Source organism: Atractosteus spatula, chromosome 2, assembly GCF_055471065.1.
Source record: "Atractosteus spatula isolate fAtrSpa1 chromosome 2, fAtrSpa1.hap1, whole genome shotgun sequence".
NCBI lineage: Eukaryota > Metazoa > Chordata > Actinopteri > Semionotiformes > Lepisosteidae > Atractosteus > Atractosteus spatula.
This window is the reverse complement of record NC_142707.1, coordinates 13,414,118-13,439,084: the sequence shown is the minus strand read 5'-3', so window position 1 is coordinate 13,439,084 and position 24,967 is coordinate 13,414,118. Positions and strand designations below refer to the sequence as shown.

At 44.0% G+C, this 24,967-nt stretch overlaps 2 protein-coding genes across 4 annotated transcripts; both read left to right on the top strand.

The window, feature by feature from the left end:
• Positions 1-375: 375 nt before the first annotated feature.
• Positions 376-6,253, top strand: pgam2 (phosphoglycerate mutase 2 (muscle)). Its single transcript, XM_088928234.1, has 3 exons — positions 376-933; positions 2,233-2,413; positions 5,065-6,253. Exons 1-3 carry the CDS (start codon positions 517-519, stop codon positions 5,232-5,234), a joined length of 768 nt encoding a protein of 255 aa, XP_088784360.1. The 5' UTR covers positions 376-516; the 3' UTR covers positions 5,235-6,253.
• Positions 6,254-7,607: 1,354 nt separating this feature from the next.
• gmcl1 (germ cell-less, spermatogenesis associated) lies at positions 7,608-24,913 on the top strand. 3 transcript variants are annotated; one of them, XM_088928213.1, is made up of 16 exons: positions 8,550-8,864; positions 9,863-9,999; positions 10,919-11,093; positions 12,213-12,336; positions 12,771-12,867; positions 14,004-14,101; positions 16,383-16,495; positions 17,064-17,129; positions 18,225-18,309; positions 19,405-19,495; positions 20,125-20,265; positions 20,936-21,005; positions 22,185-22,260; positions 22,942-23,087; positions 23,196-23,283; positions 23,418-24,913. In XM_088928213.1, the coding sequence occupies exons 3-16, from the start codon at positions 10,927-10,929 to the stop codon at positions 23,553-23,555; spliced, it is 1,500 nt and encodes a 499-aa protein (XP_088784339.1). In that variant the 5' UTR covers positions 8,550-8,864; positions 9,863-9,999; positions 10,919-10,926; the 3' UTR covers positions 23,556-24,913. The 3 variants fall into 3 exon arrangements, with proteins under 3 accessions (XP_088784349.1, XP_088784339.1, XP_088784330.1); XM_088928223.1 differs by lacking the exons at positions 8,550-8,864; positions 9,863-9,999 and adding an exon at positions 7,608-7,694; XM_088928204.1 differs by lacking the exon at positions 9,863-9,999 and having other exon boundaries at positions 8,566-8,864.
• The last annotated feature ends 54 nt before the right edge of the window (positions 24,914-24,967 follow it).

Below are 24,967 nucleotides of genomic sequence, written 5' to 3'. Positions count from 1 at the left end.
TGTATATTACTCACTAACTACTAAATACACAGATTTAAATAAAGGTGTATTGGTCCCTCTTCAGTCCGCGTGAGCACAGGGCCTGATTCACAGTTCCTCACTCAAGTAAAACATTTTCCGTGCGGCCATCATGCTCTGATCTTTAGACTTTATTCCTGGGTCTCAGTTTTAAAAGTCAAGTTGCTATTTTCACCCTCACAGCGACCTCTGCCCTTCCCAGCTGAGACAGAGCCCTCCCCCTTGCAGAGCTCCACACCTAGTAGGTCAATTTCAGCTGCCCGTTTTCCAGGCTGGGACCTCTGATTGGCCGGAAGATGAAAAAGAAGGCAGCTGACCAAGTTGGGTATGTGCTATGTGTTATATAAAGATTGAACCACTTGTTGCAGCAGCTCACTGGCAGTTTGGAGGTCAGTGCCTTCTGGGAGGTGGGACAGCTCTGCAGCACGTTCCAAGAAATTTGAAAAAACACAATACAAAACGTCCCTTCTCTGAAGCAAAGCAAAATAACCAAGGAACATGGCAGCCGCCCACCGTTTGGTCATTGTTCGTCACGGAGAGAGCTCCTGGAACCAGGAGAACCGGTTCTGTGGCTGGTTTGACGCGGACCTGAGCGAGAAGGGGTTGGAGGAGGCCAAGAGGGGAGCCCAGGCCCTGAAGGACGCTGGGTACAAGTTCGACGTGTGCTTCACCTCCGTGCTGAAGAGGGCCATCCGCACCCTCTGGACCATCCTGGATGGCACTGACCAGATGTGGCTGCCGGTCATCCGCAGCTGGCGCCTCAACGAGCGGCACTACGGGGGCCTGACGGGGCTGAACAAGGCGGAAACGGCCGCCAAGCACGGCGAGGAGCAGGTGAAAGTCTGGAGGAGGTCCTTCGACATCCCCCCTCCGCCCATGGACAAGGACCACCCCTACTACCAGATCATCAGCCAGGTGAGGCCCCCTTAGAGCTGATCCCCATTCCAGAGCAGTTTGATCCACTCCAGGTTTAACTTGCTGCTGGCCCTTGCATATAAGCCAACTTAAGGTACCACATATTCCCAGGTTTCTGTTAAGTTTATGCATTTAGATGCAGCAAGACATGCAGCTGAAGTAATATTCAAATATATCATTGGTTCCGATCTGTGTAGTGTGTACAAAATCCCTGAACATATAAAATATTATCAGTTTTTAACCAACAGGCGTATTAGATATGTTTTGTTCATACAGACACACTTGAGAGAAAATGCAAAGCATAAGACAGAGCTGACACAAACATCCACATTTCTTGGTCTTATGCATCTTGTAAGCTGCAATGCTGGGCTTTTGCATTTATACCCCTGCTGCTGAAGGTACTGAGTACTGAGAAGATCCCCTTCTTTCTGGGGTCAAGTTCACTATGATATGGTGTGTGCCTGTACATTGGGCGTGTGGTGCTAATTACTTCATACAATTGATTCTGTGTTTCTGGCAGAAATATTTGGCTCAGTCAGGGGATCTGTACATCTGTGAATGATTCAGTGATACACTGAAGACAATTTAATTGCTGTAGGGTTGAAAGTGATGCAGGAACTGCATGTGTAAATGCACTGCAGACTGCTTATGGTGCATTATGGCGTCTGTTGCTCAGTCTTTGGCCTTGGTTCAGCTGCAGTACAGTGGAGCCCCAAGCCAGTGAAGGTGTCTGACGGCGACTGTTCATCTGCAGGGCAGCATCATGGTGACACAGGTGCTGCCATCACTTAAGCCTGCAGCACGTTCATATTCAGACAAGGCCAGCCTTCAGACAAGCTGGGGCCATTTGTGAGGATGGCACCAGTTTAGTTCTTATAACAACCTTGAACACTGTCTAATAAGCTAGTGATTCACAGTCAGTATACCAGCTTTCACATAAAAAGCTAGTATACGACTATTTTAACTTCTGTGACTTCATTTTGCCCCTCAAGACAATAACATCATGGGTGCAAACTAGTGGTTTTAACATGAGCAAGGCCAGATAACAAGCTTTAAGAAATGCTAAGAGATATGCCGAGCAAACTGCATCAACACACACCTGGCAGCCTCTGATTCCAAACTCCTCCAAGTGACACTTGAGGAATCTGAGCTATATGTGTGGATCTATCGGATGAAATAAATGTGCGGGCTGCAGGAAAGACAGACGTACTTCTCCAGGGCAGGGGGGTCGTGTTGGGTGTCCGTGATGTGAATTTTGAATTCTCACTCTGGGTGTGATGGTGTTCTCCCCCCCCCTAGTCGAGGCGCTACGCTGGCCTGAAGGAGGGAGAGCTGCCCACCTGCGAGAGCCTGAAGGACACCATCGCCAGGGCCCTGCCCTTCTGGAACGATCACATCGTCCCCGAGATCAAAGCCGGAAAGAACGTTCTCATCGCCGCCCATGGCAACAGCCTCCGGGGCATTGTGAAGCACCTCGAGGGTGAGTGCTTCAGTGTAAGGGGGCAGATTTTATTGTCAAGTATCCCAAGGTGCTTGCCCAGAAGCAGCTGGAGTGCAGGTTTAATCCTGACTAATTTAGTCAATATTTGGTCCATTTCCCTCCTTTCCTGCAACAACGCTAGGTCAGGTATCCAGCAGGATAATACCCACCTGTGAACATCACAAACATTAGCAGCAACAAGTGATCCAAGAAGAGTGTGATCCTGTTGTCCAGCAGTGTCCACTCCCCGGGGTGCAGCATGCCCTTGAGACGTCCAGCCTGCACACAAAGTGGACAGTTCCCACAATATGCTCAATGTGCCTGTTCAGATGTCTGGAATCTCATTGCAAACCAACATTTAGATTTTTCATACAGATTTGCTGTTACTAGAGACACTGAATTTTGTGTTTCTATAGCAGTCAAATTTTTATGTGCTGACTATTAAGAAAACATCGTTCATGGTGTTTCCTACATCTTTTCTTTGACGGTAATAGGCAACAATCAGCTATCATTATCAGTTCATCCAATGTGTAAAAAGCCCAAATAATCAGTGTGAATGAACTCACAGCACATTTGGTCAGTGGGTGAGGTCTTCCATGTCGTAAAAGCAAGGCAAACCATCCCTGGCAGCTGCTGTCCTCTCCTCTGTAGCGTGACCCTGCTGCTACGCTTTTCAAAACTCACACCCAGGAAGACAATGTTACACGCCTGTGCGCTGCAGTCAGGAAGGGTGTTTAGGATTCCAGTTCAGAAATATCAGGCAGCTGAGCCACGTAAAGCAACTGTTTAGATGGTGTTTACTCAGAAGATAAAAATGGTAGTGCTCCAGCCCCACTAGGGAAGTATTTTCATCTCTAGATCTACCTGGAAATACTGTAGAAAGTTATCTGAAAAAGCAGAGAGATAAAAATGGTTGTGCTCTAGCCCACTAGGGAAGTATTTTCATCTCTAGAACTACCTGGAAATACTGTAGAAAGTTATCTGAAAAAGCAGAGAGATAAAAATGGTTGTGCTCTAGCCCACTAGGGAAGTATTTTCATCTCTAGAACTACCTGGAAATACTGTAGAAAGTTATCTGAAAAAGCAGAGAGATCTAGAGGCTCTTGAGGTTGTGTGTGCACAATGCTCCACTGCTGCCTTACACATTCCAAGCTGACTGTGGCTCTATAAATACCCCCCTTGCTCCAGCAGAACCCGTCTCGGGCACTGAGGACTCTGGTTTCGCCAGTGGCCTTTCCGCGGAAAGGTCACAGATTCAGGGTGGGTCAGGCGGGGCAGCTCGCCTGGGTCTAAGAATGTCCCCTCAGGAAAAAAAAACAAGCCGGACATGAACTGTTAAAATAGCCAAAACTGATCTGGGGGCTTATCAAACATGTTTGTCATAAAGTTATTTTTGAACTCCCTGTATATGCATTTTATACTGAAAAGAATATTAATAAAGATGTTAGGGTGTTTAACTAAGAGTTCAAAATTGCAAATCCGCATCAGTAAAAAAGGACACTGGAGGCTAATTTAAGCAACTGCAGTAACGGAATGCAAGCTGAGCAGTATCAGTAAGCACCATCAACCCTCAGCTCAAATTATAAATAAGGTGAAACAAATGAAATTACAGTATATGATTGCACTGATGTAGTGCTGTTCCTCCCAAGGGTTCTCAAAGCTCTTTACATATAGGAGTGACTCACCACAGTGCAACACCAGCCTGATTAACATAAAGGAGCCATTATGCGCCGACAGACCCACTGCACTGCAGATCTGCTAAAGAAATCTAGGGAGGTCAGATTACGCAAATCCAGAGTGCGTTTTAACCAGAACACTGGGATTAACAAACTCAGTCTATGTGTCATGTAATCCTTGATAATCGGGTAGTCAGAACCTCAGTTTAACGTTTAAATCCAAAAGACAGCACCTCTTACAGCACAGCGCCCCCTACTGGTCTGCCAACACCACTTACAGCAGTAAACTGCGTATCCCTGGAGCCCTTCCAAGTCAGTACTGACTGGGCGTTTGATTCTGCTGGTGTTGACGTCTTGTGAATTGAGATATGGGTAAGGTATGCCTTACTGACTATTAAGTCATCTCTGATTGTGACCTTTAAGCCTTGTGAACCTCATACGTATTACAAGATTAGAGAAAAAAAGGGTTCTGGATTCACAGAGGCATTTTTGACCCATCTTGTTTGATTGCTGGTACCTTCGTGGTCCAGGAATTCCTTCTGGCCATTTCGTGACACAGGGGTTCCCAACCCTGGTCCTTCAGGCCCACACAACTGCTGGTTTTCATTCCAGCCCAACTTAATGACTTCATTTAGGCCTTAATTGATATTAGGCTTGACTGGTTGTCCGTTGTGTCCGACGATGACAGTTGTACTTTGTCCAGCTCATCTGTTTTGAAGCCTCCTACATGTTTAAGAGCTGAAAACAGTGAACCAGTTTACATTAATCCTATTATTAAGTCAATTAAAGGTCCTGTTGTGTAACAGAAAGCTGGGCTGGACCATAAACCAGCAGGTTTCTGGGCATCCATGATCCAGCCAGCTTCCATGTAAAGAACCATCTCCTAATTCCTGCCTTGATTGCTCCCAGTCTTCATTGCCTCTTGCAGCACCCACCTTCCCAGTATCACTGACATGTGTTCCCCATTGTGCCCAGGCATGTCCGACGCCGCCATCATGGACCTGAACCTGCCCACCGGCATCCCCATCGTCTACGAGCTGGACAAGGACCTGAAGCCCATCAAGCCCATGCAGTTCCTGGGAGACGAGGAGACGGTCCGCAAAGCCATGGAGGCAGTGGCCGCGCAGGGGAAAGTCAAGAAATAATGGGAACCACGAGAGCTGGGAAAGCAGAGAGCGTGACTGGGATCTCCCTCCCTGGTCCTGGAGAGGCCCAAGCCAGTTCTACTTATTGATTACCCTGAGTCACCTGTTACCGAGAGACTAGGAGCACTCGTTTAAGGGAATGATCAATTAACCACTTAATGTCTCTATGAAGGGAACACTGGTCGTTGAGGGATGAAGAATATTCTGACTTTAGTTCCAAATGATCTATGTTACTTACTAATTGAACGCCTGTTTAATTGATCACAGTTAAACCGTTCCTGGTCTTTAGAAATTGGTGATTTGAAGGCTGCCTATGACAGTTGCTGGACTGGGTTTCTCCAGGACTAGGGTTCGAGACCTCTGTTGTTTGAGAAAGGAAGAGACTTTTTTCCAGTGGGTAGTCAATGACTGCACTATTTAATCCATTCTGCCGAAGGATTCCCACCCAGCCTGGCTCTTTGGTAGTCTCATGGATGGGTTAAGAACATAAGAACAATCGAAAATGAGAGGAGCCCACTCTTCTAGCCCAATAGGTAGTACATCGCCAATGGATGCAAGGATTCAGTCGTCTTCTGAAGGAAGCCAGGGCATCGTCTTCAACAACATGGCTGGGTACCTTGTTCCAGGCTCCCACAACCCTTTGTGTAAAGAGGCACCTCTTGTTCTCAGTCTTAAATGCACTTGTCATTTCCACCTGTGTCCTCTGTTTGTAAGGACTAATGTGCATCGAAGACATACTCTAGAATGGATTGTAAAAATCAGTAATTGACTGCTGCTGGTTGCATATATTAAAAAGGGTAGGTAAACTTATACAGGAATTGTGGTCTCTCTCCCACCCTCCTTTGCCACAGGTTTTTTTTTTAAGTTACTGTAGCCAAACCATCAAGCATAGAAAAATCACATTGTTGTATTTTTTTGGTTTAACAAAAAAATGACCTTTCTGCTCCGATGAAACCTAAAGTCTAAATCTTGTAATGCAATAAAAAAGCATTAAGTCTGTACACCTGCCTTCTAACCCACACCAGGTTTGGATTGTTCTCTGCTCTTGTGTTCTGTGCTGGAGCCAGGTAAAGGTCCTGCCCAGGAAATTCTGCACCAACAGCTCTGGGGTTCTAGGGTTTACTAGTCATGATTTTTTGGGCCAAACCAAATCAAGTGAAAACAGGTGCATACTGATGTGTTCTCTGATTTGTGTTTTGGGCCTGCGGTAATGCCAATTCTTTTTCTTCGTCGACTTTTTTTCCTGCTAGGACCACCCACACCAGTGCCCCATGCACACACCACTCAAAGCACCCTGCTGTGCAAACAGCCTTTAAGCTTCAGAGAGTGGACCGATGCAGCTCTCATTCGGAACAATGTTAGTCTCACTAACAGCTCTCCAGTTCCGGAGTCTCAGGTCAGCACAGGCCTTGTAAAAGAGCCCGTGCCACCTCTGATCACACCTAAGCACTGTGCCAGCTAATAGAGCTGGCCAGGCTCTTGCCAGTGATGTCTGCTGATCTCAACAGCAGTCGTGCAGCTGTAGATCCCTTAAGAAGCTCCTGAGTGACCCATTCGAGTCTCCCCATTTGAGGTTTTGATGTGAAAAGCCAAGAACAAATTAATGACATGCTTCATGCCTTTCTGTGCTGCCTGAGCACAAATGCAGTTTACCGTAGTTGACTGAACCTATTCCATGTCCACGTCCGGCTACACGTTGTGACGTTCAGGTTTTGACACAATACACGAAGAACTTACTTTTACAACCAAAAAAGAAATTATCTGATTGATTTTCACTGCCCACCACACGCACACACAAATTATTCTGCATCACCCTTCAGTGGATTTCCATTTCTGCAGTTCAGAAGCTCTTACTGGAATGCAAACCAGAGCAGAAGACAGGGTCACATTGAAACTTGGCAGCTGCACAAGAGGATATCTGGCTCTGCACAGTCTCAGGCTGCACTAAAATAATTCACGCTCCTGGGGTTTGCAGAGATGATGGGGCTGGTTTGTTTTAATTTAATAAGTGCAGATGAGCAATAGTTCTGGGAGCATGACCCACACTAAAGCCCACTCCACAATCAATGAAATAGACCTGCATTTTGCCCACAATCTGCTCAAATGGAAAATCATACCGATTGTCTCTTCTTACTATATTTCCCGATTCAATTTTTTTTATCAAGTGTATCGATTTTTTTCTCAGACTCAAAGTGCGCCGGACATCATCCGATGCGGTTTCTGGTGACCTTTTTTCCACACAAATCACGTGTGCGCAATTGGAGTTGTGTGCTGTTCGCGACAAATAGCTTTACTTAAAAGTGTTTTGCTATTTTTTTTGCTTGTGGAATTTTTAAAACAAAAGAAAAAAGTACGATTAGATAGGGGACGCCCAAAGTTGTGTGTATGATTGAATATTTAAACACAACATCTTCTCTGACCTCATCTACTGTAAGTGTACCGAAGAGCGTGCAGACCAAGGTGAGCACACTTTAATTGAGTTACTGACTTGACTCTCCCGCATATAAATGAATAAAGTGTGTTGAAGAAATTAGATTTTATACTAAAAAGGTTTACCCATCTTCAATGCTTTTAATAAAAAAAAAAACCGTGGTGCTTCAGTAGCATCCGCTTCAGAAGTCTTTGTCTTCCTCGCCTGTATCTACAGTTTATAAATTAGTAGCAAAGTTTCACGAAACTGGAAACGTCACCAGGTTGTGTGAAAAGCGAGTTCAGCTGTCAGACGGTAACCTTATATTACTACGTAGCCGGACACTGTCAGAATGTAGGGTTCGTGTGTTATTTTTCCTGGTGCGATCTCATACAGGACACCAATACCCATGGAAGTCTCCTGTCTGCCTTTATGTCGGAATACCCATTTTAAAATAAATCGTTTTGCAGTGGTGTATCTTAAATCCTGTTCTCCTCGCAATTCATTGAATATTAGGATAACGAATATCATCCATTTTCTACAAATTGACAAAATCTCTTCATTATTCGTGTTAACTCAGTATTTCACAGGTTAATAAATTACTTGTGATATCTACAACTACTGCACTCTCCAGTGCATATTTGTGCACTACTCTCTTTGCGCTCTACCATACGTTGTTTATTAATCCCCGCGCTAATTGGTGTCTCTGCAGTTCTTGTATTTTTTCCTGTTTGTCATTGGACAATACAAACACTGCCCCCTTGAGGACGTTCTATTGGTCAGCGACGGATCATTTTTCAAGCTAAGGCATATGATTGGTCTACAGTCGTCTCGCTTACTGATTGGTGGAGAGTAAGAGTTCCGCTTCACTTTGCAGGTCTGGGATTGGCTGAAAGTGGACATGTGACCGTTAAGCGTTTTGTGTTTGAGAAACATGGAGGTACAACTTGAGGAGAAAGACAAAATACCCAATTTAAAATAATACAATTTGTATAAATAATTAAGAGCGATAACAATATGAAGAAGAACATTCTTCTAGTGTGTCCGATTCTCCCGTCTGCTGGGGTTCTATGGGATTTCTTTTTGATTTACAGATAAACAAGTACGTTTGTAGTTGTAAACAAAGTCTTCTTAACTGCCTACCTGGATTTGTGTACGTGGAAAGAGAGATTTTGGTTTCGGAAAATAAATCGCCAGTTGTTTTTTTTTCCACGGGACAGGTAAGGGTGGTGTCTGATTCATTGTTATTTGATCCTTTGACTTTGTCGTTGGCGTAAAAGGCTCCCTTAACGTACTGCAAACCACCTTCTTTTTACTTTGAAAGTCTTATAAAACACATAAAAATGATGTGTGTGTTATTTAACGTCTAAAATTAACGTTTATGTCGTGGTATAGAAAGACCTGGTGCACCTTACTTTGTCATCTTGGAATATCTTTACGAAAAGGTTATGCACGGCCTCAATTGTGTATCTTTCGGGGGTTTTAAAGTGATATCACAGTAGCAGCTAGAAAATGGTGAAGTGTAAGGATTTATACACAAATTAGTTAAGAAGGTGACAAACAACCACAAAAATCCGACACGTAGGCAACCCCAGTACTGCAAGGGCACAGTCCAGCACGGACATACAGTACTAACAACGTGTAGCTCTCAAGGACCAGCGTTAGTCATTCCGGACTGAAGTGAATGAATTAATTTACTTTTATTCACTAGAACACGCATGTCCTACATGTCTTTACGAATCTAAAATTTGAGGGTGCACCCTTGCAGCAGGTCACTCAACACTTTATTTATGAAGCCCGTTTCCCAACCCGAGGATGCTGTATGGAGCAATAAAGAAAAAGACAGAGAAGTACCAAAAAAAAAGTAAAATAAACAGGAACATACAGGTTCACGCAGATAGAATGTAGGGCAGTTAGACAAAGATGCAGTAAAAAGGTCAGTTTTGAGTTATATCATCCATAGCAAAAGACCAGCGACAGCAGGCACAGTGAGCACAAGTCCTGGATTTAGTCCTGGGTACAGTGGAAGAGCCAGAAGGAGATCAGTAGTTTATGACCATGTGTGTGACACGATCTTGCTGTTTCCAACTACATGTCAGACAAGTGTGTTGCACTTCCCTCATTTCTCTCCTGTCTTTGGTTTCTTCCTTCTTGAGCTTGTCTTGGTGTCTAGCCCTTCTCCTTGCCTGTCCGTGTCTTATCTCTCCTTGTTTTGCAGTGGTGTCTTTCTGCCCCAGGGCTTGCCTCCTGCTCATATGCAGCTTCTCCAAAAACTGCCTTCTCCAAAACCAGCCTAATGCAACAGAGAAGTAAATGACTACGCTCCAAAACAGTTTTAGTTTGTTTTCGCCAAAGGTAATGCAAGTCATTACAGGTCTTAGGAGTATAACGGTGTATCACAGTAGTAGTCTGGGTTATGAATTCAGTCATTTAACCACTAGATCACTGTCGAACTCCTGGGCATGAGTTTGGTTCATGGCCGTGGTCTTCCAGAGCAGCTTCGGAGAGCTCAGCTATGCAGATTCTGTCCAGATTTCAGCAGCTGGAGCTTTGTGACCTCACACAGCAGCCCTAAAAGAACAGTATCTGGGCAATTCAGTGCAGACCTGAGCAGCTGGAGCTTTGTGACCTCACACAGCACCCATAAAAGATCAGTATCTGGGCAATTCAGTGTAGACCTGAGCAGCTGGAGCTTTGTGACCTCACACAGCAGCCCTAAAAGAACAGTATCTGGGCAATTCAGTGCAGACCTGAGCAGTTGGAGCTTTGTGACCTCACACAGCAGCCCTAAAAGAACAGTATCTGGGCAATTCAGTGTAGACCTGAGCAGCTGGAGCTTTGTGACCTCACACAGCAGCCCTAAAAGAACAGTATCTGGGCAATTCAGTGCAGACCTGAGCAGCTGGAGCTTTGTGACCTCACACAGCAGCCCTAAAAGAACAGTATCTGGGCAATTCAGTGTAGACCTGAGCAGCTGGAGCTTTGTGACCTCACACAGCAGCCCTAAAAGAACAGTATCTGGGCAATTCAGTGCAGACCTGAGCAGCTGGAGCTTTGTGACCTCACACAGCACCCATAAAAGATCAGTATCTGGGCAATTCAGTGCAGACCTGAGCAGCTGGAGCTTTGTGACATCACACAACAGCCCTAAAAGATTAGTAGGCAATTCTGTGCAGATCATTTGCACTTCAAAAACACCAGCTTTGTCTTTTGTCTCCTTGTCCTTTCTTCCTGTCACTTTTGGTTGGCTGTGGTGCTCCGGGCCCGTTTCCAGAGCGAGAAATGGGGGGTCTGAGCAGCAGGCTGGGGGCCTCAGCGGTTGGGAGGCCAGGGGGTGCCGTGGAGTCGAGGCACAGCTGTGAGTGCAGGAAGAGGAAGCGGAACATGGGGTGCCAGTGTGACAGCGATGGGGAAGAGGACCCGGACCGCCTGCTTAACACGCCACGCAGGTCAGGGATCCCCAGCATCTTCTCCCTGTTTTAGCTGGATCAAGTGTTTGCAATGCACCCTTCCTACTCTGCTGCCAGACGTGGGGGCAGTCGGTGTTTTGTCTGGTTAAGCAAAGCTGAGCCTTAGACAATTGACCCTGAAGCTTGAGATACTTAAGGTTTAGTGAGAGAAGTACTTTTCCAGAAATGAGACTATTAAGCATTGCCTCTCCATGAGCTAGTTCATTAAATTTATTTTAAAAAATAAATTATGCCTGGATCTTGTGCACTAGTGCCCCCACTTAAACTCCTTACTTCACACAGAATGTGGCTCTCCACTAAATTGTGCCCTCCTCACTTTTTGAGGCACAACTGTCACACATCCTGACACATTCAAGCTCATCTATCAGACACTGATGGATGAGAAGGGAAATATGATTTAGAATATGTATCCTAGTCTCAGGTGTCACTTTGCAGTTTTCAGCATATTTTATGGGGTGCAAGATCCTGCAATGCCCATATTCCGTAGATGAAGAAGGCAAGTTAGTTTCATGTTGTCAATAAGTATTTTAAAAAACCCACAAAACATTTTATTGACAATTTTAATACATTTCACTTTAGGTGTAATGGCTGGATTGTTTGTTCTGTACTGCCATACCTATTATCATTTTTAAATGCACTTTCTCGTAGATTAAAATTAGTTTTGAAGAAGTCTATTTGGTTGACTCTCAATTCCTGTCAAGATTCTGAGTACTTGAATCATTTAGTCCATTTTTAGACTTCTCTGTTTAAGGCAAAAAAAATCATTTCTTTTACTCTGTCACTTTAGGACAGTACCTTAAGCCTGGGAACATATCTGGTTACCAGTGGTCCCTGAACTAATTGCAGAGAAGCAATTTTTTGTTACGTGGGGACCATTTTTGTACATAGTATTCTAAATCAGGTCTTTGCATTGTAGACTTTTAGCACAACATCTCTTGATATAAACTCTCTGCCTTTAATTATATGTCCTAACACTCTGTTCGTTTTGTCCAGAAAATGATTTTCCAACCTAAAAAAATAAATCTATAGAAAATATCTATAGGTAGATATTTTCAAGGCACCTCTTTTCTCTCCATCTCATTTTGCCTCTTACTGCAGGAAGAAGCTCAAAACGACGTCGAAGTACATTTACCAGACCCTGTTCCTGAATGGGGAGAACAGTGACATCCGTATCTGCGCTCTGGGCCAGGAGTGGAATCTCCATAAGGTCTACCTCTGCCAGGTGAAGCTGGACAGCCCCTGACCTCTTCAGTATTGAATAGAGCCGTCGTGCCAGAGAGCAGGGCTGCCCAGCCCTGACGTTTGGGATTTCTGTCTTCTGGTGTCTTTTTTTATCCCTTTATAGCTGCACTCTCAAATACTTGGATGTTATTTTCCATTGTTTTAGCCATTAAAAGTATAAAGGGTCTGAGAAAAACCTTATGATTTACAGTAGTTCTGACATGGTAGGTGTTTTGTGGCATTTTGCCCAGTGCATGATTTAAAAACAGCTGACTGATAGTTATGCTACTGCTAAAAAGATGATAGAAAACTGTACAGTTTCACTGTGTTTGAGGAATAGTATCAAAACTGTACCATTACCTATGTTTTTCTTGTTGTCTCTTTTCACTCTCTCACTCCTCCCTCCCTGTGCTTCTCTGTCCTCTCTCACTGCAGTCGGGCTATTTCTCCAGTATGTTCAGTGGGTCCTGGAAGGAGTCCAGCATGACCGTCATCGAGCTGGAGATCCCAGACCAGAACATTGATACTGAGGGTGAGTACTTGCCCTGATCATCACTGCCCTGAGTCCCAGATCGCTGGGCACTAGTGTTTTTCTCCCATATCTTTGGAAATCCACAGCTTCAGGCCAGGCTACAATCCATTAATAGGCTTGTGTTGACCTCAGGAGGGCAGCACTGACATCACATATATGCACGTGCTGTCAGAGAAGCAAGAGTCTTCGGGATGACATGTATTTTTTTCAATGCACTCTCAACTTCATCCCATTTGTGGGTTTTTTTTATTTGTGAGCAGTTGCTCTTTTTGTACATCTCAAATTAAGTTTGCAATCTGGTAATTGACGTGGCTTAACATACTCTCGTCTTCCTCCAAAACTACATTGTCAGAGTCATCTGCCAGTTCTTCAAATCCCGCAGTGCCTACAGGAGATTTAACCTTGAGTTCAGGAACTCAGGCAATTCCCAGCTGTTGTGCACCACTGTGGACATCCCAGCTGCTTAGTCAAGAATCTTAACTGGTGTTACCTGGATCAGATTGATTACAATTTAACACCTCCAGGCATGAAAAGAGTTTTAACGACTGCTGCTACACTTCAAGTTTAGATAAGATAAAATCACTTTATTAGCCCTATACAATTTCTTGCATTAGGAATTTGTCTTTTCTCATACCCCAGCTTGCTCTCTATGAGACACATACAGGGAGAGAAGCTTGGGGTCAGAGCGCAGGGTCAGCCATTGTACAGCGTCCCCTGGAACACTTGGGGTTAAGGGCCTTGCTCAGGGACCCAACAGAGTAGGATTCCTCTGCCGGAGTAGGATTTGAACCAGCAACCTTCCAGCCACAGGCACAGATCCTTAGCCACAGTGCCACCGCTCCGCTATTTTAGATAGTCTTTTAATTTTAAAAGACTATATCTAAAATATATTTCATATGTCCATTTGAGCTATCCAGTCAGTTCTGTTAAGGGTTTAAATTGGAATATGAAGAGGTTCCTGCAGTCCTCCAGGAGCTGAGGTTGGCTGTCTCGTTATAGGTAGTGGATTACCTCAGTGAGCAGTTGGAGCGGCTCTGTATGTAGCATACAAGTGCATGTTGAGCCCTGTCGTTATTTTGATCTGCATGCATTTCTGTGAATAACCACACAGAGGGTTGACTGATCACCTTGTGCAGCTCTGCAGGTGGCGTTTGGGTCTTTGTACCGAGATGATGTTCTAATCAAGCCCAGCCGAGTGGTCAGCATCCTGGCAGCGGCCTGCATGCTTCAGCTGGTCAGTGCCGCAAAACGTGATCTTTTTCATTTGAGCGATTTTTTTTTTGCTTTGCATTACTAATAACGATGCATCTTATCCCATCTTTTTAAATATAAAGATCTACAACTTTGAAAGTTGCAAATGTTGCTTTAGCTTCTGCTGTAAGTAAAAAAAAATTAAGCAGGATTGAAATGAAGATTCCCCTAGCTCTGTTGTTTGAGCTGTTGAATATTTTTTTTGCTCTAGGCAATAATGTATAAACCAAAGCAGTCTTTTTTTTGTTATAGACCTACCCACTTGCCAATTGTTCAGAAATTTCTCTGTAATAACTACTCCCATCCCTCTTGAAAGACCTACAGCAGGAGGAGAGAGAGAATGAGACATGACTGTTCTCCTTTGAAAAATCCACCAATAGAGCCCTTTGACATGCTGCACACTCCGCAGTGCCTGATGGGAGGGTTAGTGCTGATTGTCAGAAAGCCTCTTATCCTATTAAGGGCGGTGGTAAATGAAAAATACTCAATAATATGATTTATTTGTTGAAAACTTAATTTATGATTTTTAATTAAAAAAATTAATAATAATTTTCAAGTCTCTTGAAAACAACCTAAACAAGACCATGTCGATCCATATTCTCACATTATTTCTTTAGATCCGATTAAAGTAGAAATGTTAATTAGCCAAGAGTTCGGGCCTTGAGTTTTTAAAGTATTGTGACCTTTGGAGATGAGATTCTAGCCTGCAGTTCAATTGTTATCCAACAGGTGTCAGGCACACTAATCTCTGCAATCATTAGGTAATCAGCACAGAAACATTGATTGATATTACAGTTGGGAACTAATTATGATGAGGTTATTGGTACAAATCAATAAAAACTGACAGATTAAACTGTAAAAAAACGTGTTGTACAACAAATGTAATTTGTTTTAGAAAGCCTACTTTATCATTATACTGCACTGAAAAGATAAGAATAGACTGGCATTTAAAATCACAAAAATACACAAAAGTAAAGGCTGAGATTGACACTGTGAGAGGTACTCGTCTTTAAAAAAACTTGGAATGCAGACATGGTAATTTAGTATTAGGTATAGGTGTAGGTCTACGTTAATATTATCATGGAAAAAGTTGAACATCCCAAGATATGTTTTTCCAATAAACACAAATGATGGGACAGTTCCTACAGCAAATCAACTGAGAAAGGAGTTTTTACTGCAGATTGAATTACGCAAAAACAAAAAAGTGATCATAACATCTGACGCTACTGACAAGCCTACATGTGTAAGCCATTACTATGTTTAGCACATTTTGTATTACAAGGACAATGAAGTACTATTGAACCAATGATTATTCTAGCAGGTTATCTGCAATCTGAGAATTACTCCTCAGTGCTACTGAATATCATGACATCTTCCAAATGCATTTGAAGTGCATTTCAAAAAGCGTGACTAGGCTTGTCTTGGATAAATCTAATTACACAATCAAGGCATACAGTGGCATTTTGCTAGGCCTGTTGCCAAATTCAATATGTCTGACGTGTGGTGTTCACAGAGTAGCTATCCACAGTATAACATGGGCGAATAATGTCTACATTTTGGAAAAGCTTCTTGGAACCATGAAAAAAGCTCGAAAATACATTTTAAAGAATACCTGAGAGATATCATGAAACAGAAAGGCTATATTCTACCAATAAAGCCATCTCCATAAACATGCAATAAAATGAAAGACTTAATAAATACTTACCAAGTACTGGCACAACGCCAGCAGAATAATGAACAGACCTGACATCATGAGACTGACCTGCTGTAATGGATTGATCAGTGTATCAACTTCTTGTTGTTGGAGGACTGACAAGCATTGCTGCCCGTTAGTACTGGGGCCCTGCCTTCCAGACCTGGGGTGCTGTCTGTGTGGAGTTTGTATGCTCTCCCCGTGTTCATGTGGGTTTCCTCACACAGTCCAGAAACATACTAGTAGGTTAGTTGGCTTCTGGGAAAACTGGCCCCGGTGTGCATGTTTGTGTGTCTGTGTCTGCCCGGTGAGGGGCTGGTGTCCTTTCCAGGGTGTACCCCACTTTGCTTTCTGGGGTAGGCTTTGTCTCCCCCACGTCCCCAGATTGGTTGAAGTGTTTAGAACATGGATAAATGGTTTTGTTCATCAGTGTTTTATTAGATACCCTTTTTTTTGTGGTTTGACTTTTTGAAGTTTCCAGGTTTGATGTTGTGTAAGCATGAAACACAAAGGTAGGAGCGGATGTCGGAAGTGATCTTTTGGGCTGAAGTGTCAGTGTGTTTCTGTGTAGGACGGGCTGATCCAGCAGTGTGGGGAGACGATGAAGGAGACCATCACTGTGAAGACCGTATGTGGATATTACACCTCTGCTGGGACCTACGGCCTTGACTCGGTTAAGAAAGAGTCAGTATGTCTACCACACTGTCTGCCAGCCCTTGTTCTGAAGAGCCTCAGTGATGCAGGTTCAATAAAAGCTTTTAGCCCACATGGGTTCAGTCAAGTACCAGGCCTTCAAGTCTTTTTGAACACGGGGCATTGTCACAACTCATTGCACATTAAGTCACTTAAATAATTTTTCATTCATTGCAAATGTTCTGCCCTAGAATAGACTGGCAGGCATGCTGGACTCATGAAGTCTGAGCTGAATGTCAGAATGTGTTTATCTGTAGCATTGATCTCTAATCTTGATCCCTGAGAACTCCATTGATCAGAGTCTAACAGAAGTCTTCATAGCTGAAGATCATGTAGGGTTTGTGTAATGAAATTGATTACTCCATTAATCAAGCATGACATGAGAGCCTTCTGTTATGGTTTTATTTCTGATTGTATTTGTCAGATAGCTCTTACGTAAGAATATCTTCACAGGAGAAATGGAAGAGAGAACCTTAGTTTTGGCACTTGATAGTTTCCAGTGGAGAAAGGGAGCCTGAGCACCTCTGTGTGTGCCCATGTGGGATCAATTGTGTTCCAGGTGTTTGGAGTGGCTCCTCAACAACCTGATGACACACCAGAGTGTGGAGCTGATGAAAGAGCTCAGGTAAGGGTGCTTATGGCTGAAGTCCATTCTGAATACTCCTTTGTAATACTGCTTTGCGATGCAGTGCAGTTTTCTATTAGGGTCATGTGACAGGCTCAGGCAGTGCCTCTCATTTCCCTCTTGCATTTAGAAAGATTTTTTATTCGTAACTATGATTTCAGATGTTGTACCTATATTTAGCTTACAGAAGCATCTCTCTTCTTTTTAAATTGAATATTTATTTGGGCATTTTATTTAACAGCTGGTGAAAATAATTGACCTTTAACCATAAAAATGTAGGTTAAACAGGTTCTGCAGTGCCACCTGTAAAATCCTTTTAGGGCTGAAGTTTTATTTTAAAAAATGAGTTGTTAGTTTTGTTATACCCACATGATTTAGAATTGCCAGTTGTATTTCTCGTATCTCAGCTTGCCGCTACAAGCCTGTGATCTGCCCACCTTTGAGCTCTTCGTCTCTTAGTACTTCAGGCAGCACATCCCCATACTGGAGATTTGGCACAATTTGCACGAGTATGGTGCTCCTCACAACTACACCTCATATCTGCAAGCACCCAGGAGGCCATAGTGGTCATTGTCTCATTGATTTATGAGAGCACCCTGGCCTTCTTATCCCAGATTAGGGGATTCTGATCACAGTCCACTGACACAGTTACACACTGGTCACAGTCAACAGTCACAGTCCACGGTCCAGGCGATGTGACCCAAGCTCGAACCCACAATCACAGAGCTCAGCTCGTGCTCAGGCAAGCACCTTTACCGGTTGAGCCTCCAGGGAAGGTCCCGAGCTGCTGATTATTTGGGAAACTGAAATAAAGTTTATTTTTTCTCTTCTAACTCTGGTCCTGAAGAGTCCCAGTCCAGTTAAGCTTAACAGGCTTACCTGTTTTTAAACACTGGCAACACTAATCATTAACTGGCAAATCATGCACGTAGTCTGTTCAATTAAGAGAACCCTGATCCTTGAGCGCAGAAGAGTACTTAGATTATTGTCCCAAATCATCCTGAAATTAATGTAACAAGTCTCTTGTTTAATTAATCACAGTGGAATTGTTCCATATATGTGCTGTGACTGACTTGGTGTCTTTTTCTTTTTCAGCACAGGGATGATGGAGCAGCTGGTTAAGTCACCTGATCTTTTTGTCATGCAGGTGGAGATGGATGTTTACACTGCTCTGAAGAAAGTAAGCAACAAGCTTTTCTTGTGACGTCGAATACCGTTCCCACTATGTTCAAGTGCTGAACTCGGGTGCTTTGCAAACAGCAGTCCACGTCACATTGGCTAAGTTACTCTGGCAGAGTGTAATCACAGTGCACCTACTGGCTGTCTGATTCTTTCACAGTCGTCTGAACAAATTTTTAGATTTGGGCGCTCTTCTGTAGTCTTTAGAAATGTCAGTTTTCTATTACATACCCACCCAGTTTAATGTCTCCAATTGCGTCTTCACATCAGGACTCGGAGAGACATCCGCTGTCTGAGAATGAGGAAGCACAGTCAGGCTCCTCTGAGAGTGATGGGTAATATAGGGGTGACTGATAAGAGTAATTGGACTGGGGCTTGGGGTTGCAGGACCAGAGCTAAAGATCCCTACACTACAAGCTATGCACAGGAAGGTCTAATCTGATTGCCTCTGTCCTGTCTCTTGTGTCATGCAGTTCATACAGGTATTACAGAATTGTTTTGTCCACATTAAGCTGTTAGTGAGGAAGTGGTGGTAAGTAAGCACACGGCATTAATGCTTTAAGCATTGCTTCCGAAACAGTTGATGGGAATAAGAACGTGAAGCTAGCGGGATAAAATCTACAATTCCAAAATGGCAGTGTCCTCCAAAGACATGTACAGCTAACTCTACATTCAAAGGACCTAATGCAGAAATAAAAGCTTCAAAACAATTAGTTTATTTTACATATGCTGTACTTTGAGTTGTTAAGGTTTATCAACTTTAGGTAAAATCAAGTCTAAGATCCAGTTTGCATCTGAGTTCAAAGTACCTTTTTCCTTTGTAATGAATTGGTGCATGCAGGGAAATGTAAAATGAGAATTTAAGTAGGGACTCTGTTTTTCATTGCTTTTTGACATCTTCTCTGCACTTCTTAATTTATTTGAATGCTGATTAAACTCCTTAATACTTTAGTATTGAAGTATTCTCCTCCTTAAGTATTTCTTAAGCAATTTAAACAGTTGTATGAGGGTGGTAATGCAGAAATTGATGTAGTATGAATAGAGGCTTAAATTCTCATTGCTAGTGCCTCTCTCTCTCTCTCTCTCTCTCTCTCAGTGGACATTCCTGCAGCTGCACCCCTCCTGGAACGGGCCTGTTAAACAGCTGCTAGCTGACGCAGATGTCTGGATTGCTATGCAGAAGAAAGGTCTGTGTGCTGTGTGTTCTTTAGACGTGGCGTGCCGTAGTGGACGTGCATTGTCAGCGTTTTTACTGTAGAGCCTTCAGAGAGTGCCTGAAGAGAAGACTGGGGGAAAATGACAAAAATATGAACAGAATGGAATAAAGCTGAGTTTGTGACTTCTACACCTTAAGTCTAGAGGTCCCTAAAACAATGGAATTCCTCATTATTCAATTTTTGTACTGTACTTCTGCACACCAGTATAAAATCCATTCTGGGTCATGGACACTGGCACTGACCTGATGCACAACTCCAGCCTGTAATGAATATCTGAGTTGATTTCTGCTCAGTTCAGTGTGCGTGGTGCTGTAGCAAACCTATGACATCAGTCACATTTTCTCATATTGGCAATGTATTCTACTCCGTGGCCCACAGACAGGAGCATGAACTCAGGAAAATGTAGTGTGGAAATTTCTTTGGCTCCTGAGGCATGAATGTCACTCAGTTTTCTTACCTTCTTCCAAAAAAAATGTTTCTAACACATTTCTTCTGCATGTCCGGACAGCTCGTGTACCGCTGGCTGCTGAGAGCCGTTGTAGAGCGTGAGTAGTTTTATATGTGTGTCCAGTCATCACCCCTGCGTGTGCCTGTTGCAGAGCTGGCGGAAGGGATGTCGTTCCTGGACACTCCGCAGGGCATCCCCTTCTTGCCCGTCTTCCGACACGTCCGCCTGCAGTACGTCATCAACGACCTGGCGTCTGCACGCATTGTGGAGCGGGATGCCATCCTGCCTTCCGGTGAGCCAGCGCAGCCCGGGACAAGGCGCTCCGTCTTCCCAAATCCGCCTCCATCCCAAGTGCTTTTCCGCATCACTGCATTGAATAGGAAACAAAGCAGAGGAAACCTATCGGTTGGGTAACTGTTAAGATACTTAGATCCGAGAATTACCACAGCAGAAGTAACGGAATCTGGAGTTTTAGCGTTACTGACCAGTGCGTATAGAGTTCTGCAAGGGCCACTTCTCAGATGCTGTAACAGAATGGTATAACAATAAATGGATCAAGATAAGCGTGGTGGAACACAATGGCAGACATTTAGGAGCCCTGTTTCTTAGACAATTCACTAAACTAAACATATCGCCCTGCCATATCCGAAATGCCACTTGCTAATAAGTTGTAAAGTGTTAACATTGGCAAGTAATTGATATCTTAAACAATGTTGCAGTTAAATAAAATCTACTCTGTGGTTACAATAAATCCAGATCTCTCAGGACTGTACTGAACTGATGAGGTCTGAGATACAGGATGCACTCTTTTCTCACGGGCTGGGTGCTTAATTTTCCTACCCTTGGGCAGGAGGTGGAGAGGGTGGAGTATTGGTGTCACAATGCACAAAAGCAGGTCCCTTCTGCACTAACAGCAGTGTGCTGAGCTGAAAGGGTGTGAGTCTCTCTCTGTTGTGTTCCAGAGTGGCTGTCTGCGGTCTATAAGCACCAGTGGTTTGCCATGCTGAGGACAGAACATGACAGTGACACTGGGTATGTAGCTGGAAAGGTGGGGTGGGTCCAGTATTTGTCAGTTGCTCAGAAATTGTCTTGCTGAATTCCATTCAGGGCTCATGAACAGTGCAGGACCTGGTGACGTATTCTTTTTGTACGTGTTGTGTTGTTCATTATCAACTAATCTTGAGGGAAGGGAAAGAATGCTTGGGGGAGGAAAGCATCTAATTTGTATTTTTTTCATGTGACTAGCGCAGTATTCCAAGGTGACTCATCATTTAATAACTCTGTGATCCCACACACCAGCCATTAAAAACAGCTTTTGATTACTCTATTTAAAAATTGATAGTTTCTCCTCTGGGCATGTCAGTGCAGCTTGCTTCAGGATAAAGAGTCTTTTTGTTCTGCAGCACTGTGCAATAGCGCGTGCCTGTTACCCAGGCTGCTCTAACAGCAGACGAGGGCTCCTGGTTTACTAAGCACTTTTCGGCATGGGGTGTAATTGCAGCGTGATCCTCTAACAACGGCAGAGAGCTCTGGCCTTCTCATTAGAACTCCCCTATTAAGCTTTCATTACAGCTCCAGCTGTCCAGGGCAGTTTCTTAATGAGGCTGGCTGACTCAGGGCAGTGGCAGCGGCAGTGGCAGGATCTCTCTTCTCCTTAGTCTGGTGCTTGACTCTGCTCATAATCGTCCCACTAAATTTATGCGCATACTTATCAGAGTGACTCAGATCTTCCATGGCAAGTTCAGAAGTGAATGCTGATATGGGGTCTGTGTTTTAAAGCTGAAGAATTAATTGCACTCCTTTTGGATGCTGTTTACTGCACATTCACATCAGGTTTGTGTTCTTCATCTGCATTCGTGCACTTCTACTTATCGATTGACATATGCACCCCCTTGCCTCTACCTCTGTATGCCTTAAAAAATGAAAGCTGCTGTACAGTCTGCAGAGTGTTTCATTAAACTTGGAGATCTGTGCATTTAAGTTTTTTAGATGACACACAGGCAAGCTTTTTTACCTTGGCCACTGGAACATCTGGTCTACCACTCATTTTTAAAGATGGGAAGAGGGGGGCAGTGTACTCAGCCATGCCCCTAGTGTTAGTAACATGACTATCAGCTGCTTGACTGCTCCGAATGTCCTGTACAGGAAGGCTCTGCTATTACGTGCTGCCTATATCTTCCTCTGTACTTGAAATTGATTTCTCTCTCTCAGCCCCCAGGAAGCCAATAAGGAGGAGTTTGAATTGAACAGTATGCGATGTGGAAGAAAGCTGGCCAAGGACGGAGATGTGAGTCAAGCTTATTTTTTTGAGCTGTCCATTCTGAGTAGACGTACTGGTTTAGACCCATGACACTTCCCTGCTCTTGCTCTTTTAGCACAAGACGTCCAAGGCAAAGATGATTTGCTCTTGAGCTTTCTCTCTCTGGAATATTAACTGATCTACCAAATCTTTTGAATTTAGATGACTTGCTCAGTCATGTTCATCTACATTCAGTAGATTCCTTCTTCATTCTGTTCATATCTTATTGAAGATGCTCTGTGTACAGTCAGGACAGTGTGGAATAAATATTTACATATACCCACTGTATGGTGACCAGGGGCATTACAAGGGCGGTGCAATATTCCAGATGAGATAAACTGAGGATTCTGACTGCTGAGTCGTTAAAGATCCCATGACGCCGCCCCTTAGCATAGAAGTGTCACCCTGATGTACTGGCTAAATTCTATCCTGGTCTTGTGCAATCTGGCTTTTCTAAAGTCCCCCCTGAATTTGACAGGCGAACCACATTTTCACCTATACTGCCATCTACTGTGATTGCTGGTGCACAGATACAGCCACTCGTCACCCAGTAGTGGATGAAGTGGCTTGCCTCTTATATGTAGAAGATCTTGAGATTCTTGTGGATAAAAAACGTAGAAATGCAAAGAATTCTCATTGCGTTCTTGGCGTGTGTGTCTCCTTCTGTAGTACTGCTGGAGGTGGACTGGGTTCAACTTCGGCTTTGACCTGCTGGTCACCTACACCAACCGCTTCATCGTCTTCAAGAGGAACACGCTGAGCCAGCCGTGTGGCGGCTCAGTCAGCCTGCAGCCTCGCCGCCACATCGCGTACAGGTGAGCTGGAGAGCTCGGAGGTCGGAGGTCGCAGGTTCTTTGCCCCAGGTTGCCAATGGAGCCACCCACTCTGTCTTGCGAGCTCTAACCCTGTTGCTCTTTGCCCAGGCTGCGACTGGCGTCTTTTGATGGTAGCGGAAAGCTGGTGTTCAGCCGTTCCACTGGGTATCAGCTGCTGGCTTTGGAGAAGGACCAGGTGAGGAGGGAAGGAGGGGCAGGGCTGTGCCTGGAGCTCAGATGGGGTCAGATACCAGTACTGCTTGATATGCTTTAAAGACACATCGCGTGAATAATCCCCTCTGTGCTTGTTATTTTTTTTTCCCCCCATAGGAGTACGTGGTCATGAATCTGGACAGTCGTCTCCTGGTGTTCCCCTTGTTCATCTGCTGCAACTTCCTGTACACCTCCCCTCCCAGCCGGAGGGTGGACAGTCCCGAGCCAGAGAGCAGCAGCCGCAGCCTGTCCTGAGCTCTGTCCGTCCGCCTGCAGGGGAGTCTCCCTCCGCCACCCTGAGGGGCCGGAGTCCTCTCTCTGCCCGCTGCCCAGTGCCAACCACCGCATTGGAAAACCTTAGAAAACGTACTTTCTTTTCAGAAAGTATCAGTGGAAATAAAGGCCAGCAGGACTGTGCACTGGCCACACCGAGGTCCACGAGTCTCAAGGGACTAAAGTTTTTTTCCATTTTGTTTTTTTGAATACGAAACATTTGTATTTTTTTACGTAACATTTGTGTAGTTGTCATCATCATAACAGTAATTTGTCCAGATATACCTCAAGCTCAGTTCTCCGGAGTGCTGGCAGCGGAGTTAGTGCAGATAAACCTGTAATGTCTTGAACTGAGAGTTAATGTCCTGGCTTTCACAGAGCACTGCAGGAGTGCTGTAGCTGAAACAGCATTATGGGGCCACTCGGCCACCCAAGGGCCAAACGATCTGTAAGAGACATTCAGTCCTGCAATCCTGTTTAACTTTCTTAACCATCCCGTTAACTGTTATGTCGGTGTTTTACAACTCAAATCTTCGGGGGGCTGGGGGCTTTTTACACCCCATTTTTTTATAAAACTTCTCAAATATTTTTGGGAAGATTTTTTAAACTGGTGATTTACAATGATTTTCTTTTTTGAAGACGTAAGATTGGTGATGCATGCACATTTTTACAGGCAGTGACATTTCAAGACTTCGGCTACGATCCTTCCTTTCACTGACTTAACTGCCTGAAATCCCCGAGCAGAAGGGTTTAATTTCAGGACAAGAGGGCCTCAGAGTCTGTCAGGTTTTCTTCACTGAGCATTTTAATACCTGATGCAGCTCACTGGACCATGTTATCCCCTTTTCTCCAGACTGAAGCAGGTGACGATGATATCAAGAAACCTCTAGGAGGTACTGGACTGTGACAATAAGTGAACAGATACTGTAGAAAGATCACTGCCCTGGGTCCTGCACACCCAATTTTGTTGTTTTTTTTTTTAATGACTGATGCAAAAGTGATACGCTGAAATATTTTCCTGTTCAGCAGCTCAGGATTTTGGAAACAAATGTGAAATATCATTAAGTCTTTGTGCATGTGCCCTCAAAGACTGATACTGTAGGTAGGGAAAAAATAATTCCACACCAAAGCAACAACCAAGGGACTTTTTTTTTTTACAATAACTAAAATGTAGCCCTGTTAATGGTGCTTGCGTTCTATTTTTATATTTTTGAAAAAGCTTTGGTCGGGGATAGGTTAAGGAAAGGAGGTGGTAGGGAAACTTGAATTTCTGTTAAACTGGGGCATGAAAAAATATCCACTTGTTTATGTATATCTAAAATAAATTTTCATGCTTCCCGTTTGTGGTGCATGTTTTTAGAGGAAACATAATACCCTCCATTACATTAGCCTAT